At 32.9% G+C, this 14,257-nt stretch overlaps 2 protein-coding genes across 18 annotated transcripts; both read left to right on the top strand.

Annotated features, from left to right (window-relative positions):
• The first annotated feature begins 635 nt into the window (after nucleotides 1-635).
• Nucleotides 636-4,544, top strand: LOC106759738 (protein FAR1-RELATED SEQUENCE 5). Of its 3 annotated transcripts, none has more exons than XM_014643063.2 (5): nucleotides 636-715; nucleotides 1,495-1,619; nucleotides 3,004-3,431; nucleotides 3,634-3,845; nucleotides 4,281-4,544. In XM_014643063.2, exons 2-4 carry the CDS (start codon nucleotides 1,520-1,522, stop codon nucleotides 3,832-3,834), a joined length of 729 nt encoding a protein of 242 aa, XP_014498549.1. In that variant the 5' UTR covers nucleotides 636-715; nucleotides 1,495-1,519; the 3' UTR covers nucleotides 3,835-3,845; nucleotides 4,281-4,544. The 3 variants fall into 3 exon arrangements, with proteins under 3 accessions (XP_014498549.1, XP_014498550.1, XP_014498551.1); XM_014643064.2 differs by lacking the exon at nucleotides 636-715 and adding an exon at nucleotides 729-915; XM_014643065.2 differs by lacking the exon at nucleotides 636-715 and having other exon boundaries at nucleotides 1,498-1,619; nucleotides 2,985-3,431.
• Nucleotides 4,545-7,165: 2,621 nt separating this feature from the next.
• LOC106762329 lies at nucleotides 7,166-12,709 on the top strand. 15 transcript variants are annotated; one of them, XM_022781562.1, is made up of 9 exons: nucleotides 7,166-8,839; nucleotides 8,925-9,063; nucleotides 9,258-9,405; nucleotides 9,497-9,742; nucleotides 10,000-10,269; nucleotides 10,446-10,518; nucleotides 11,175-11,225; nucleotides 12,077-12,210; nucleotides 12,317-12,709. In XM_022781562.1, exons 1-5 carry the CDS (start codon nucleotides 7,216-7,218, stop codon nucleotides 10,267-10,269), a joined length of 2,427 nt encoding a protein of 808 aa, XP_022637283.1. In that variant the 5' UTR covers nucleotides 7,166-7,215; the 3' UTR covers nucleotides 10,446-10,518; nucleotides 11,175-11,225; nucleotides 12,077-12,210; nucleotides 12,317-12,709. The 15 variants fall into 15 exon arrangements, with proteins under 15 accessions (XP_022637283.1, XP_022637284.1, XP_014501670.1 ...); XM_022781563.1 differs by having other exon boundaries at nucleotides 10,000-10,282; XM_014646184.2 differs by lacking the exon at nucleotides 10,446-10,518.
• The last annotated feature ends 1,548 nt before the right edge of the window (nucleotides 12,710-14,257 follow it).

Raw genomic sequence — 14,257 nt, 5'->3', positions numbered from 1 at the left:
ATAATAGTTTGTGTGTTTCTATAATAATATCATGTTTTCTATAATAAACTTAAAATAAAAATATACCTCCTAAAAGAATAAAAATGATTTGATATAACAAATTGTGAAAACATTAAATTATATATTTTTTCTTTTATATCGTTAAACTAAAATTCTCACATAACCATTCAATTTTTTTAAATACTAAAAATATTGCAATATTTAAATTATTTATCTCAATATTCAATTATCAATTATACTAATAATAAAATTTAAGAATAGACTTAGAATTTATAATTCTCCACAATTAAGATTTATTATTTGAAATTTTGTATATTGATTTTCTAAGTTTTTTTTTTTTTTCAAACCAACATTAGTTTTATAATGTGATTTTTTGTGTCAAACTAATTTACAACATAGAAAGTAACGATGTTATTACTTCATCAATTAATGATGATGGAAAAGATTAAAATTAATTTTAAAGATTAAGACAAAGTTAAGAGATTAAAATTCATCAACCGAAAAGATAAAAAGCAAAATTTGATTTTATTCCAAAGATTAAATATTTAAAACATAATATATATATATATATATATATATATATATATATATATATATATATATATATATATATATATATATATATATTAGGGCAGTCAAGTGCAGACAAACAAGCACCGCACTCCAACGACACCCCTGCGAGGACCACACTGGTTTATCATAATTTTTATTCGAAGTTGAGTTTGTTTTCTTCATATTTCTATGCTGAACTTGCCCATTTTATTAATTTCTCTTATGGCGTTGGGTTTTGTTTTTAATTTGTTTGGGTTTCCACTTTTCAACTTTCGGACTTGTGTTGGTTAATTTTGTCTGTTCTTTGTATTGTTTAATCCATGGATTGAACAATTGGGTAAAGATCACAACTTTATGATGTTGGTGAGCTCATTGTGTTTTTGCACTCTGCATTTCTAGTTCTGGGTTTTGTGAAATGGTGTTCAGGATTTGTGTGATGTATATATTTCAGGAACATTGACTAGCTTGACTGAATTTGTGATTCAAAATGGTTTACTGTTGATGGCAAAGAAGGGTTTTTGAAAAGATGCCCCCATTCTTTTTGTTTTCTTTTTAACCTTCTTCTTACTTTCCCTTCAGTGTGTTATATTGTTTTTTATCTTTTGTTCTTGAAAACCCTATATGTCAATTATGCTGCACTACTTGGCAATCTCAGTTTTTGATTTGAAGACTTTAAAAAGACCTGGTGACGAATTCTTAGGCATGGGAATTGGGAGCTATCCCAGTAGTAGTGGTGATATTATTGTATTTCTTCTGCTGAGGAAAGAAAATGTACCTCACTGATTTGAATTTGTGTGGGAATATCTTAATGAACTTTGTTTATATGACTTTAGCTTTGAGTATGACCATGATCAGTTTCTGTTCGCTAGTTAAAAATTTATTGTTTTGTTGAAGACAAAAGCACAAGCTTTGTGTTTATATCAAAGTGTTGAATCTTGACAGGGTTTATAGTGTGTTGTTATGCAACATGGAATCTCAATTAATAGACAGAAGTGATGCTATGGAAGTTTCTGGGAATGTGGATTTGAGTACATATGAAGTTCAGGTAGATCAAGAAACATATGAAGGTATGCTCTTATGATCACATGATTTTGATATGGAATTATGAACGAAGAAAAGTGATGGAGGCCTTAAATATAAAGCCCTGCATCCTGATTATGACTTTATCATGGTTTCTGCATCATCTAACAATTTATTTAGAAGGTTTCCAACTTTTAAGGTAGTAAACCTGAGTTCTTGCACCCTTCCCCCTGAACTGGGCACAAGTCACCGGTTTAATAATATAAGAGTGCATCTGGTGGCCATTCCTTAATATCCATCTTACTAACTCCAATAAGTATCTGATTGTGGTATTTCCAGACATAGTTTCCACTTTTCAAATATTGTTACTTAACATAAAAGAAGTCTAAAATGTATAAACTATGCGATATGGAAATTCAAGCGGGAGAAAGAAAAAGAAAGACAGAGAAAGAAGAGGGGGAGAGAGAGAGAGCAAAACGGAATGGGGAAGTTTCAGTGAAAGTGGAGAGAACAGAAAGATCAAGAAATATGTGCACTCACTTCTGTCATTAACATTCAATCTAGACTCAGCTATCTAAAATACAATAACCTACCTTATTTATAGGCAGCTGCCAAACAGCTATTAACTAATAACAGCTGACTAGTTAAATAAATAACATCCTTGTCTTAGTTATATTCGCATGCCACTATGATATGTGGAAAATAAATTAGTACATATGTATCAAAGAGTTTGTATCAGCAATTACCTACCCTTTAAACCCCACTTTACAATATAGTGTTGGAGTTACTCTTCTAATTTATAATTTGTTCCATGTTACTTAGTTAATTAATCTCTGTTGATTGTTCGGGTGTGTTAAAAATTATACATTTACAGTAGGTATGTATTTTATTTAGTTAATTATTCAATATCATAGCTTAATCCTACAGCATGCAACCCCTCCCAAATGCCTTAAATTCTGTGCATTAGTTCAGTGATTCATTTATGATTCATTTTCTATGCCGTTTTGCCATATCCTCATTCAAGGATCAAACCCTGAGAAATCAGTTGTATGTTACTCTGTCTGAAAGAAACATATCACTGAGATATACATTGCTTGGATGGCATCCTTCCACTGGACTCCTTTATTTTTTTGTTCACTTTTTATTGGGAGTTGAGCAATGAAAAAAGTAAGATGAAATTTTTGTCTATGCATTCATATGACTGTTAAGGGTTCTATATAGGGAGAATTGAGTCAAATCTCAGATGAAGCATAGGCCTTCTGATTATGTTTAGAATTCTTGATTTCTTCTCTGCAATTTAATGACTTAAATTTGAACTTCTTTCTTTACATTCCATTATTACTTAACAACAGAAGTGTTTATCTTCTGCACTATTTATTCTCATTATGAGAAAATATTTTGATGGGTTTCAGAGATTTATTTTTGTGACAGTGGATCCAAATGAGGGGTGTAGAGTACTAGAGAGTTCTTCTGGGGGAGAGTTGGGCATCTGTGATGATGATCATGCTATTCAGGAACCATATGAAGGCATGGAGTTTGAATCTGAAGATGCTGCTAAGATATTCTACGACGAATATGCACGACGTGTAGGATTTGTCATGCGTGTGATGTCATGCAGACGCTCAGAAAGGGATGGAAGGATTCTTGCCCGCAGGCTTGGGTGCAACAAAGAGGGTTATTGTGTCAGCATCCGGGGGAAGTTTTCATCAGTTCGTAAACCTAGGGCCAGCACAAGGGAAGGGTGTAAGGCAATGATTCACATCAAATATGAGAAATCTGGAAAATGGGTGATAACAAAATTTGTGAAGGATCATAATCATCCATTAGTAGTCTCTCCTCGTGAAGCACGCCAAACAATGGTAGGTTCATATTTCTTATCTATTCGTGTACTATGTTGTTGATACATGCGTTACTAACTTGCTATTGCTCTGCTCATTAGTCTTATCTTATGCAGCGTCCCTTTCTTATTTCTCTATATTTTAAATAGCAACACTGTTTTCTGAATACAAAATGATGTTTTCTAACATTGCTTTATCATCTTTTGTTGCTTTCTGGATCTAGGATGAGAAGGATAAGAAAATTCAGGAATTAACAGCAGAGCTTCGGCATAAAAAACGGTTGTGTGCGACATATCAAGAACAACTTACTTCCTTTATGAAGGTTGTTGAAGAGCACAATGAAAAGCTATCTACGAAAATCCATCTTGTAGTTAATAATCTCAAAGAATTTGAATCCATAGACGAGATTTTGCACCAAACATAGCCGTGAATCAGGTGAGTGTTTAAGCTCTTGTTATTTAGCAGTTACATGTTCAATCATAATATATCTATACTCTGAGATACAATTTTCTCTCACCTAAGTATCTGATGAAGTTCTTGTTAAGGTTTTTTCCTTGGTCTAAAACTGTGTTCATTTATCCAAGCATTAGTTGATGATGTCTATAGTTGGAAGTAGATTTCTATTTCAATGTTTTCATGTCTATTATCTAACTATTTGTATATGCATCTGTGCAAACTAGACCCCTTTTGCTTTTACATAAAAATATACAATTTTGGTTATGTATTTTGAAGATTTACATCTTAAAAAGATAAAAACTTCTCCTCATTTAAATTCTGTTACTTTCCTTCTCCTTCTGCATCCAATTTTATGGTTAGACTTGTAATCAATTTATGTTAACATAACCATTTCATATGTTGTGAATAATGCAGGTTGTGATTGATCACTAAAAAGTTTTGTCATGTTGAAAGAATGATCCTTCAATCCATCATGAACTGCACACTCTGATTCAATGAATACTTTGGTAAGGCCAGTCTTGCCACAGAGAATTCCACCATATGTGTAAACTGTGAAATTTTATACCTTGTCACAGTGCCTTGTAATCTTTGTATACTTTTTGTACTTCCCTCATATTACACAAGAAAATGTAAACAATAGTACTCTGAAATACTAAGTTTGAAACTATTGTAACATAATAGTATTGTTGAGTTAATCCATTTTCTTAGGAACTTTTTTAATAATAATAATAGTAGTAATAACAATAATAAATTTTAAGTATTTTCAGACCTTCTAATATGAAAATATAGAATTATGATTTTTTTTAATACTATTTAAATTTTTCGAAGATCAATTACTAATATCAACTAGTAACTTTGTTTAATATACTGTGGATAATTATATATTCATGATATATATATATATATATATATATATATATATATATATATAATTTTTACCTATAACATAAAAAGATTCTCTCTTTTAATTGTGTACATTTGTTCCCATTCCACTCTTTAATTTTTTTAACCATTCTTTTAAATTCAATTAACAATTCACAATAAAAATGAATAATCTACAATAAAATTATAAAAATAAGTTACTTTTGTAATTATTTTTTAAATTTTTTATAATTTACAATCTATAAAATAGGTGAAGGGTTTATTATTTAAACTACTTTTTTATACAATTTTTTATTATTTTATTTTTTGGATTTTACAGTTGTTCTTTCAACCTAAACTAGCTGCTCTCAATAAAATAATAGTCTATGCAATAAATTATCTACAATAAAATTAAGAAAATTATTTATTTTTAATTATTTTTTGTGAAATTTTATTCTGATTTAATTATATTTTTAACTTTTATTTTAATAAAAAAGTATAAATAAGAAAAACAAATATTTTTAGAATTAAATTTTTTGTATGTTAATTCATAAAAAAATTGTATTTAATATATTTCAAAATGTACAAATTAATATAGATTAATTTAACATAAGTTAACATTTATGTTATGTTTGCATTTAGATGAATTACTAATTATTAGTGATAGATTTAATGGTAAATTTGTGTTCGTTTTAAATTATTTTAAAGCGAGTGAAAGTGATGATTAGTAGGAATGAGCCCTTTTTACATAATTTTTCAACTATAATGATTCGAGGATATTTTCAAATTTTTACCCTAAGTTTTTAGTTGACATGCATGACCAACTTTGCTTGGAGCTTCCCAAAAGTGGTTAACATGGCTTCCATGATGGTTAAAAAGACGATATGGTTGAAAATGAAAGAGAATCAATTTCTTTATAATAGATTCTACCAAATACGAGCAAGGAAAAATAGAATCGATTCCACCCAAATCGTAATTGATTCCATTATCAAATGTAACCACAAAGACTATAACTGATTTTAGAACATATGAAATCGATTCCATGAGTTTGGAATTGATACCATTATATGTGTACCCATTATGCTATGCTTTAAGATATTAGTATGATAGATGAAGTTATTTTAAATTAAATAATATTATAATAAAAATACTTAATTATCATTTTTCTTTAACTAAATAATCTTTATTTTTCACATATTTTCCTTCTCTCCTTTTTCTATTTCTTTTTCTTTTGCCGAACAGTGACTTAGCAAATATAATTTTTATTTATTTTAAATTTGTTAAAAGATATTTTAAGGTGTTTTTCAATTTGAAAAAATATAGATTAAAATTGAAAATATAGTTAAAATCATTACATATTAAAAAATTATTATTTAGGTTTAATATCTATTTTGATTTCTATTTTTGTTAGTTTTGTTTGAAATAGTCATCAATTTTTTCAGTGTTCATTTTTGTAATTTGTATTCAATTTAGTCATTTTTTTAAAGTCTAAATTATTAATCGCACGATGTCAAGGTCAACAATCAATGAATAACGTCACCAATTTTATCTTTATCTTACGTGGCTGCCCACCTCATCATCTTCAACCACAAGAATCCTAGTTGTCATGACTTTCTCTTTTATAGTGTCACCACCGCAAGACACAATAGTTCACCACCATTAACCCATGTTCATGCCACCGTGAAAACTAATCTATGGTCGGACCATCTTCGTCACACCTTCATCTTCCTTAAAATCTCAAATCATAGTTACTACAAATCATAAAACCACTATTGCAAAATCTTTCATCACCACCATGACATATCAAACATCCGCCATTCTTCTTCTTCAACCTCCTTCGTCATAAAAAACATGCAACACAACAAATACTACGAGAAACATTGCACCACCACGAAAATAAACCCTAAATCACAATATCTTCTCAACCACTTCATGAAACTCCATCTCCATCAACCTCAATGTGCCTTCATATATAACATTGTATTAGTTCATTCATTAAATTCACCATCCAAATTAAACAACCAGTGCAAAAATCACCACCATCTCCAAATTAACCACAAGTCACCCATCACTTTTCTTGTCAAAGAAACCTACAAATCAGAAAGTCACACTAAATCCTACAAACCAAACCTATTAAAATATTTTTTTTAAATCTATCAATCACTTATAAATTTTCATAAACTCTATTTTTAAATTTATTCTTTTTAACCTTTATGTAACCTCCAAAAAAAAATCACTTTATTCTGAAATTCATTTATTCACTTCTCATCAAATCCATCCAACAAATGAAGTGAAGAAAAGCCTTATTATCGAGCCATGTTCCATATAATAATTTATAGAAGTTGTTGTATTTAACATCTTTGAAAATGTATTTAAATTTATGTATATATCCAAATTAATTTAAGTTCATGAGAATAGCTTAGTCTTTGTTTGTCAAATATGTATTATATCATTCTTTCAGAATCCATATCAACTAAGTTAGCATTCAATGTCTAGCCAAGCCCACACGCAGTTCCTTGACAAATGGCTAACTCTCTGCTCCGCCACAACCACCACGGCCACTGCCAATTCCGCCGCTAAGACCACCGCACGAGCCATTGTTCAAGCATGGACCACGCTCCGTGACACTCTTCAATCCCCTTCAGCTGAAGAGTCCCAGCAATTGCACCAAAGCCTTCAAACCCTAGTAAATTCCCAGTCCTCCCTCCACGTGGCAGAACCCCAAGCCAAGCTCCTCCTCGCTCTTCTGCAATCCGCCACCTCACGTCGCTCCTTTCCCCTCCTCCTCACACTCCTTTACGTCTGGGTTCGAAAATCCCCCAACCCCAATCCCACAATCGTTGATTCCGCACTCGGAATTCTCTCTTCAAATGTCTCCGATGATGCCATATTCCCTGAAAGTCTTCTCCTTTTGGGCGCTTTCTCCTCATCCCATACCGTTTCTGAGAAAACCAAGACTATTTGTTTGGACATGATGGTGAAACTGTTGGCGGGGGTGAACAAGGGTAAACTGTTTTCTGAAATGCCGCGTGTTCTTGCTGGAATTGGTTACGCTTTGTCGTCTTCAGTGACTGTTCACTGTGTGGAGATGTTGGGTTTGCTGTTTAGGATTTGGGGAAAGGGAGAGGGCTGTGTTGCTCATGGACTCATGGTTCTTTATATGTTTGATTGGGTTGTGGAGAATTTAGTTGGTTTTGGGTATTCGGATAAGATAGGTGTTTTAGTTCGAGAAGGTTTCGGGAGGTTTAATGAGGAACATGCTTCGTTTGCGGTTTTCATGGCCGCGGTTGGAGTGTTGCGGGCTTTGGAAAGAAGAGGAGTGGGAGCTGACCTTGTTTCTGGAATGGGGGTGAAGGATTGCGTGGTTGGTAGGACGGAAAGTTTGGTTAGTGATTTGGTTTCGAGGAGGTTGAGGTTTGGTTGTAGTGGTGATAATGAGGGGGATGTTGAGGAAGACAGGCTTTTGCTTCGGTGTGCGTCGTTAGGATTGACTCGGACCGTAGCATTTTCGGTACATTCGTCTTTGTTTATTTGTCTTGCTTTAGCGTTGCTGACTGAGATATTTCCTTTGCCGCGTTTGTATCAATCGGTGTTTGAGAAGTCGCGTGAGTCTGGTGGTGTGGAGCTTAAGGAGATCAGAGAAAATTTGAATGGTGTACTGTTCAAGGAAGCAGGAGCTGTGACTGGGGTGTTGTGCAGTCAGTATTCTTTAGCTGATGAAGAAAGTAAGAATGTGGTTGAGAATCTTATGTGGGAATACTGCCGGGATGTCTACTCTGGACACAGGCGATTGGCTGTGATGTTTAAGGGTGAGAAAGATGAGTTGCTTGAAGGTTTGGAAAAAATTGCAGAATCTGCTTTTCTTATGGTTGTGGTATTTGCTTTGGCTGTGACAAAACACAAGCTGAACTCCAGTTTTGCTCAAGAAATACAGATGGATGTGTCGTTGAAGATACTGGTTTCATTTTCTTGCATGGAGTATTTTCGCCACGTCCGTTTGCCAGAGTATTTGGAGACCATTCGCAAGGTGGTTGCAGGTGTTAAGAATGAACATGCTTGTACTTCTTTCGTGAATTCCATGCCCTCTTATGCTGACTTGACAAACAGTCCAGGTTTGCATTTTAATGTGAATTCTTGTTATATTTATTTTATTTTATTGTCTTGCATTTATTTTGTAAGACTCTACATGTCTTCTAGACCAGAGAACCAATTACATATGGTCAAAGAATGAAGTGCAAACGGCCCGCGTTTTGTTTTGCCTACGAGTCATTCCAACTTTCGTTGAATGTTTGCCCAGTCTCGTATTCAGAAACGTCGTAGCTCCAATTATGTTCTTGTATCCTATATGAAATAAGTATATATTTGGTTTTTTAAGAAAATGGTTACAGCCAAATTTTCTCTCTACAGCATTTTTATGATCTATTTTGAACACTAGATTATCTTATTTCAGCCATGCATTCAATAGTATTTTGGGGTCCCTTGTTGCATTATCATGCACAAAAAGTTGTCTTCCTTATTCAAGGATATTAGATATATGGAGCACCCAAATGATAAAGTAGCTCGAGCCTCTCATTCTGTGTTCATGACATTTATGACTATGGGGAGGGATTCTGAAAAGAATGATGAAGCTTCATTGAAGGAGCAGCTTGTTTTCCATTACATGCAGAGATCCTTATTGGTACTATATTCTGCTAAAGAAATTCTCAATCCTAAATCTGAGACTGATAATCTGTAATTCATTTTATGTTATTGTGTTATGTGAACAATAGGGATATCCTGGTGTTACTCCTTTTGAGGGTATGGCTTCTGGGGTTGTAGGAATGGTCCAACATCTTCCTGCTGGAAGCCCTGCCATCTTTTATTGCATTCATAGTCTCGTTGAAAAAGCTAACGAGCTCTGTTCTGAAGTCTTCACTTACGAGACTGATGCGTGGAAGAAGTGGCAAGGAGAGCCAGAACCAAGCAAGAAATTAATGGACCTTCTTTTACGCTTAGTTTTCCTTGTTGATATACAAGTAAGTGGTTAACTAATCATGTGACTTTGCCACATTATTTGAAGTTTAGCCATATGTTCTTTTCTCTTTGATCAGCGAAGTTAAGCCATATAGATCTTGTAGAATAAAGAATGATACATGTCTTTAAGATGGGGGAGCCATTATAAAGAGTTATCCGTTAAGTACTTAAAATTGTTGTTTTGGAAATTGTGTCATTCCACATGCATTAAATATTGCCTTTAGACTTGATCATGTAAACATTTTTTGCTTCATTTTAGGTCTTGTCCGACTTGATGAAGCTGTTGGCACAGCTGATCACCAAGTTACCACGTGATGCACAGAACATTGTTTTAAATGAGTTATATTCACAAGTGGCTGATTCTGATGATGTTGTCCGCAAGCCCACACTAGTTTCATGGCTTCAGTCGTTATCTTTCCTTTGCACAAAGGCCACAGATCAAAATGCAGCCAACCGAAAAAGTGAAACTGGAGGTAGTCTCAGTATTGCAGATCCATCAAACAGCGGAAGAATAACTGCACGACTTTAAGTAAGAGATTCAGGTCTCTGTCTCTCTTTTTTTGTGGCACTACATGTTTTCTATGTTATTTTCTTTCCAATGGTTCCTAGTTATGTCAGATCTTACCAATAGGTCTTGCTACTGTGCCATAAATTTTGATTCAGTTTTTCACTTCACTTACTGCATTTACCATTTCTCATATGCAGTTCGCCATCTTTTGTTTGAGCCTATCAATTTGTTATGTAGTTTTAAAATTAGCTTTCGCCATGTTCTGAAAAGGTAATTTGAGTGTGGAAGTAGTTTCTTAGAGCATTTAAAGTAATTCATCCCTAAATAATTTGTTTTCGATGATTGATTCAATAAGTTTAAAAATTATGCAATACTTTAATAGGGTAGTAAGAAATTGAAATCCCACCTAAATGGGTGGAATATTAGAAAGCCTCTGGTTTCTCGATTCACATTTTGTGCATTAGTCTGGGTGTATCTACCTCCACAGCTTTTCATCCTCAACCTCCGTAGTTTTCCCAACTGAACCATTACTTTTCAACTTTTACAGAACCCGCTGATAGCAACTAATCTTGCTTACTAGAGTTCCTGATTCCAGTTCGTTTCAGTTCTCCATTTTTCCCTTACTCATGTCCTGATTCATTGTTACAGACTTTTATGCTTTCCTATTTAATATTGCTTCAATAATGTTTGAACCTTCTAGTGTCCTAGTTTTCTGGTAATTCAATGTCGGGCCTTTGCTTTATGTCCTTCAATGTGTTATGACTTTATGATTGTTTGAGCTTCAACAGATACTGCAAACCACTGTGTGAAAATTATGCCCTTCAAAAGTTTTTAGTACTGGAACCAGATGCTTGTTTGATCGGCCTTTAAAGACCTGGGTCCAGGCGAGGAAAGCAACCGTTTTAATCAATATTGTCTTTTGTCAGGGAAGAAAAATGGCAGATACAAATCAAGATTTGAGCTAAATTGAATGTCTGGTTTGTTTCCTGTCTTTGTCTCTCAATTTTCCTTCTCTGCTTTTACTGGAAACAACAAAAGTGCGTACTTGTGTACATCTTTTTTTAGAGGAAAAGAATAATACAAATTTCAGGCATTCATTACTAACGAAACATCTAAAATAACAACTTTCCTTAATCATGATGAATTAGATGATATGAACAAAGAACTGGAAGGACATATCAGGAAGATTCAAAATGTTTGAGAGGAAGAAGTGGAAACCTATTTTATGGGTACCACAGACACACCCACACTGAATTTCCTGATAACAGAATTGCACTTGGCAGGATCAACAGCTACCCCTTGGCCAGAAATGACTTGTTCTAGATATTCAAGGCTTCCCTTCCCAAAATAACATTTCTTCTTGTTCACCAATAAGCCATGTTTTCTTAGAGCATTTAGCACAGTCCTCACATGCTCATAATGACAATTCATAGTCTTGCTAAAAATAAGGATATCATTAAAGAACACTAAAGCAAACTTTCTCAAATATGGCTTAAGCACTTGATTCATGAGAGCTTGAAATATGGATGGGGCATTAGTAAGCCCAAAAGACATGACCAGAAGCTCGTAGTGGCCTTCTTGGGTCCTGAAGGCTGTCTTAGGGACATCTTCTCTTAAGTGAATCTGGCGATACCCGACTCAAGGTGTAGCTTAGAAAAAAACATGGGCTCCTCCCAACTTATCTATAAGTTCATCTATTATTGGTATTGGAAAGTTATCTAGTACTATAAGTTTAAGACACGATAATCAACACAAAACCTTTATCTTCTTTCTTCTTTACTTTAGTCAAAAGAATTTTTAAAGGTCAAAAAGATTTTTTATATGGCAGGTCACAACACAAACAAACAACACGAACATAGGGACCATGGAGGGAAAATAGGGATCACCAAGAAAAAGTGAAGGCCAACGAAAAAAGATAATGAAGAACGAAGAAGAATACATGAAGGAACGAGAGGAGTGCAGGTAAATATAGCATTTACGTGCATTAAATTTAGTTGGTCAAAATTTAATACGTTCATTAACATTTCATTATTATTTACCTGTGTTTATTTTTTCATTTTATTATAAGGGTAAATGTGTTTTTTTGAGGTGCCGGAAGAAGAGAGGGACGTGCAGGAAGAAGGTTGTGAGGTACAGGGAGAAGGAGGCTTGAGTTGACATGTGGGTCTTTGATATAGAAAAGGAAATAAAAGGAGAAGCAAACAGAGAAAAAAAGGAAAAAAAGAAATAGAAAAAGAAAAAACAAAAGTTTATCATGCATATCTCAATTTCCCTAAACATCAACCACAATGATTTAGCTAATCTCTTATACAAAATACATCGAAATACTTGTTTAACTACAATTTTACTGGTATTTGTAGCCATATTACATCACTGTTCTTAACTGTAATTTTACTGAGGAACATAATTGATGTGTAAAATTTGCAGAAGATGATTATAGTTAGGCATAATTTCTTACATAGTTTTATGATTGTGTTAACGTAGAACAGTGGTGAAAGCAAAGCAGCCTAAAAGCCTTTCTTCATGCAAAACCCTCTTTTCCCATTTTCACAATATTCATGCATCTATTCTCCTTCTTGTCTCCAAACTTAGCATATCTTTCATAATACGTCACTTGGCTTCGTTATATAACAATAAAATACCTATAAATTATACATTATGATTTCTTCTCTTAACAAGACTTTCAATATAAGGATTCATCTCATTCTATCATTAAGATTAACTATTCATTCTCATACTAATTTATCTTTTGAGAAGATTTATTGACTAAACATAATACTAATATGATTTATCAAATTATCAACATATATTTTGAAAAGACTTATTTAATTTTGGAATATATATATATATATATATATATATATATATATATATATATATAATAAAAGTAGACTTATATATCTTGATATCATATTCTTTTCTTTTAAAAAAGTGTGCAAAATAATATTCTTCAATTTTAAGTTTTTCATAATTTGAAAACACTTGATTCACAACTATATTTGAAAGCTACGTATAGTTCTTTTTATCCATTTGTTGCATATTTGTCAACCACTTTTTGCTTAAATAATTGCTTATATTTAATTGAAGTATGTACATTGCTTTACATAACTTGACTAGAAGGTTTACTTAACAATTTTTTGCAGAGATTTGAAGGGTTGTTTTCTTTATGTAAACTGAAACCATTATATGAAAAAGAAGTTTTGACCAAATTGCCCAAAAATTAAGACAGTTTTTGGCTGCATTTACTCTTCCCATTATTGTCTAATACCACCTCAAATATTGGTTGAAATTAATTAAAAATCATGAAATAGTTAATAAAATTTCAACAAATTTGTTATTGAACACAAACACATTGGTAGATTTGTCTTTATTTTCATTTCATGTTCCACAATTTCAAATTTTTTTATTGAAGTAAATAAATTTAAATGGTGAAAAGAGGATATTGAAAGTCTTGGTCCAAAAGGATAGGAAGAACAAATTAGGGTTTGGAAGATACCAAGTAAAGTACAATTGCATATTAAACCAAAACCACAACAAAAGCAAGAAATGAGATAAAAGATGTAACTTTTTTATTATAATTATGCTAATAACAACAATTAACCCAAACCCTATTTGAATCCGAAATTCGGCGCCGTTTGCTTAGCGCAATTGGAGGCCCATTTTGGTGTAACCCTAAAAATGGCGCCATTCACGCCTCTTCTTTTCATGTAAATTTTGAGAAAAAAGAGAATGTCAAATTAAGAATCAAGCATTGAGAGGAATGTTAGGGACTTTGTTCTTTTAATTTTGTGTGATTGATTCAACTTTTTCAAACTGTTTCCCCAAAATAGGTTTTAAGGGTTCCAATTTCAGGAATTATGGAGCACGAGCTAATCACGTGAGGAACCTAATGAGAGGATTAGGTCATGTGTGCTTTGAAACTTTCAACCCAATGGCCCCTACAAACTCATCTTCAACATGTCATATCTATTTTTTTTTTTCATTTCTTACTTTTTTTTTTCTTCAAAAT

Source organism: Vigna radiata, chromosome 5 (genome assembly GCF_000741045.1).
Source record: "Vigna radiata var. radiata cultivar VC1973A chromosome 5, Vradiata_ver6, whole genome shotgun sequence".
Lineage (NCBI taxonomy): Eukaryota > Viridiplantae > Streptophyta > Magnoliopsida > Fabales > Fabaceae > Vigna > Vigna radiata.
This window is presented reverse-complemented; position numbering and strand designations above follow the sequence as displayed.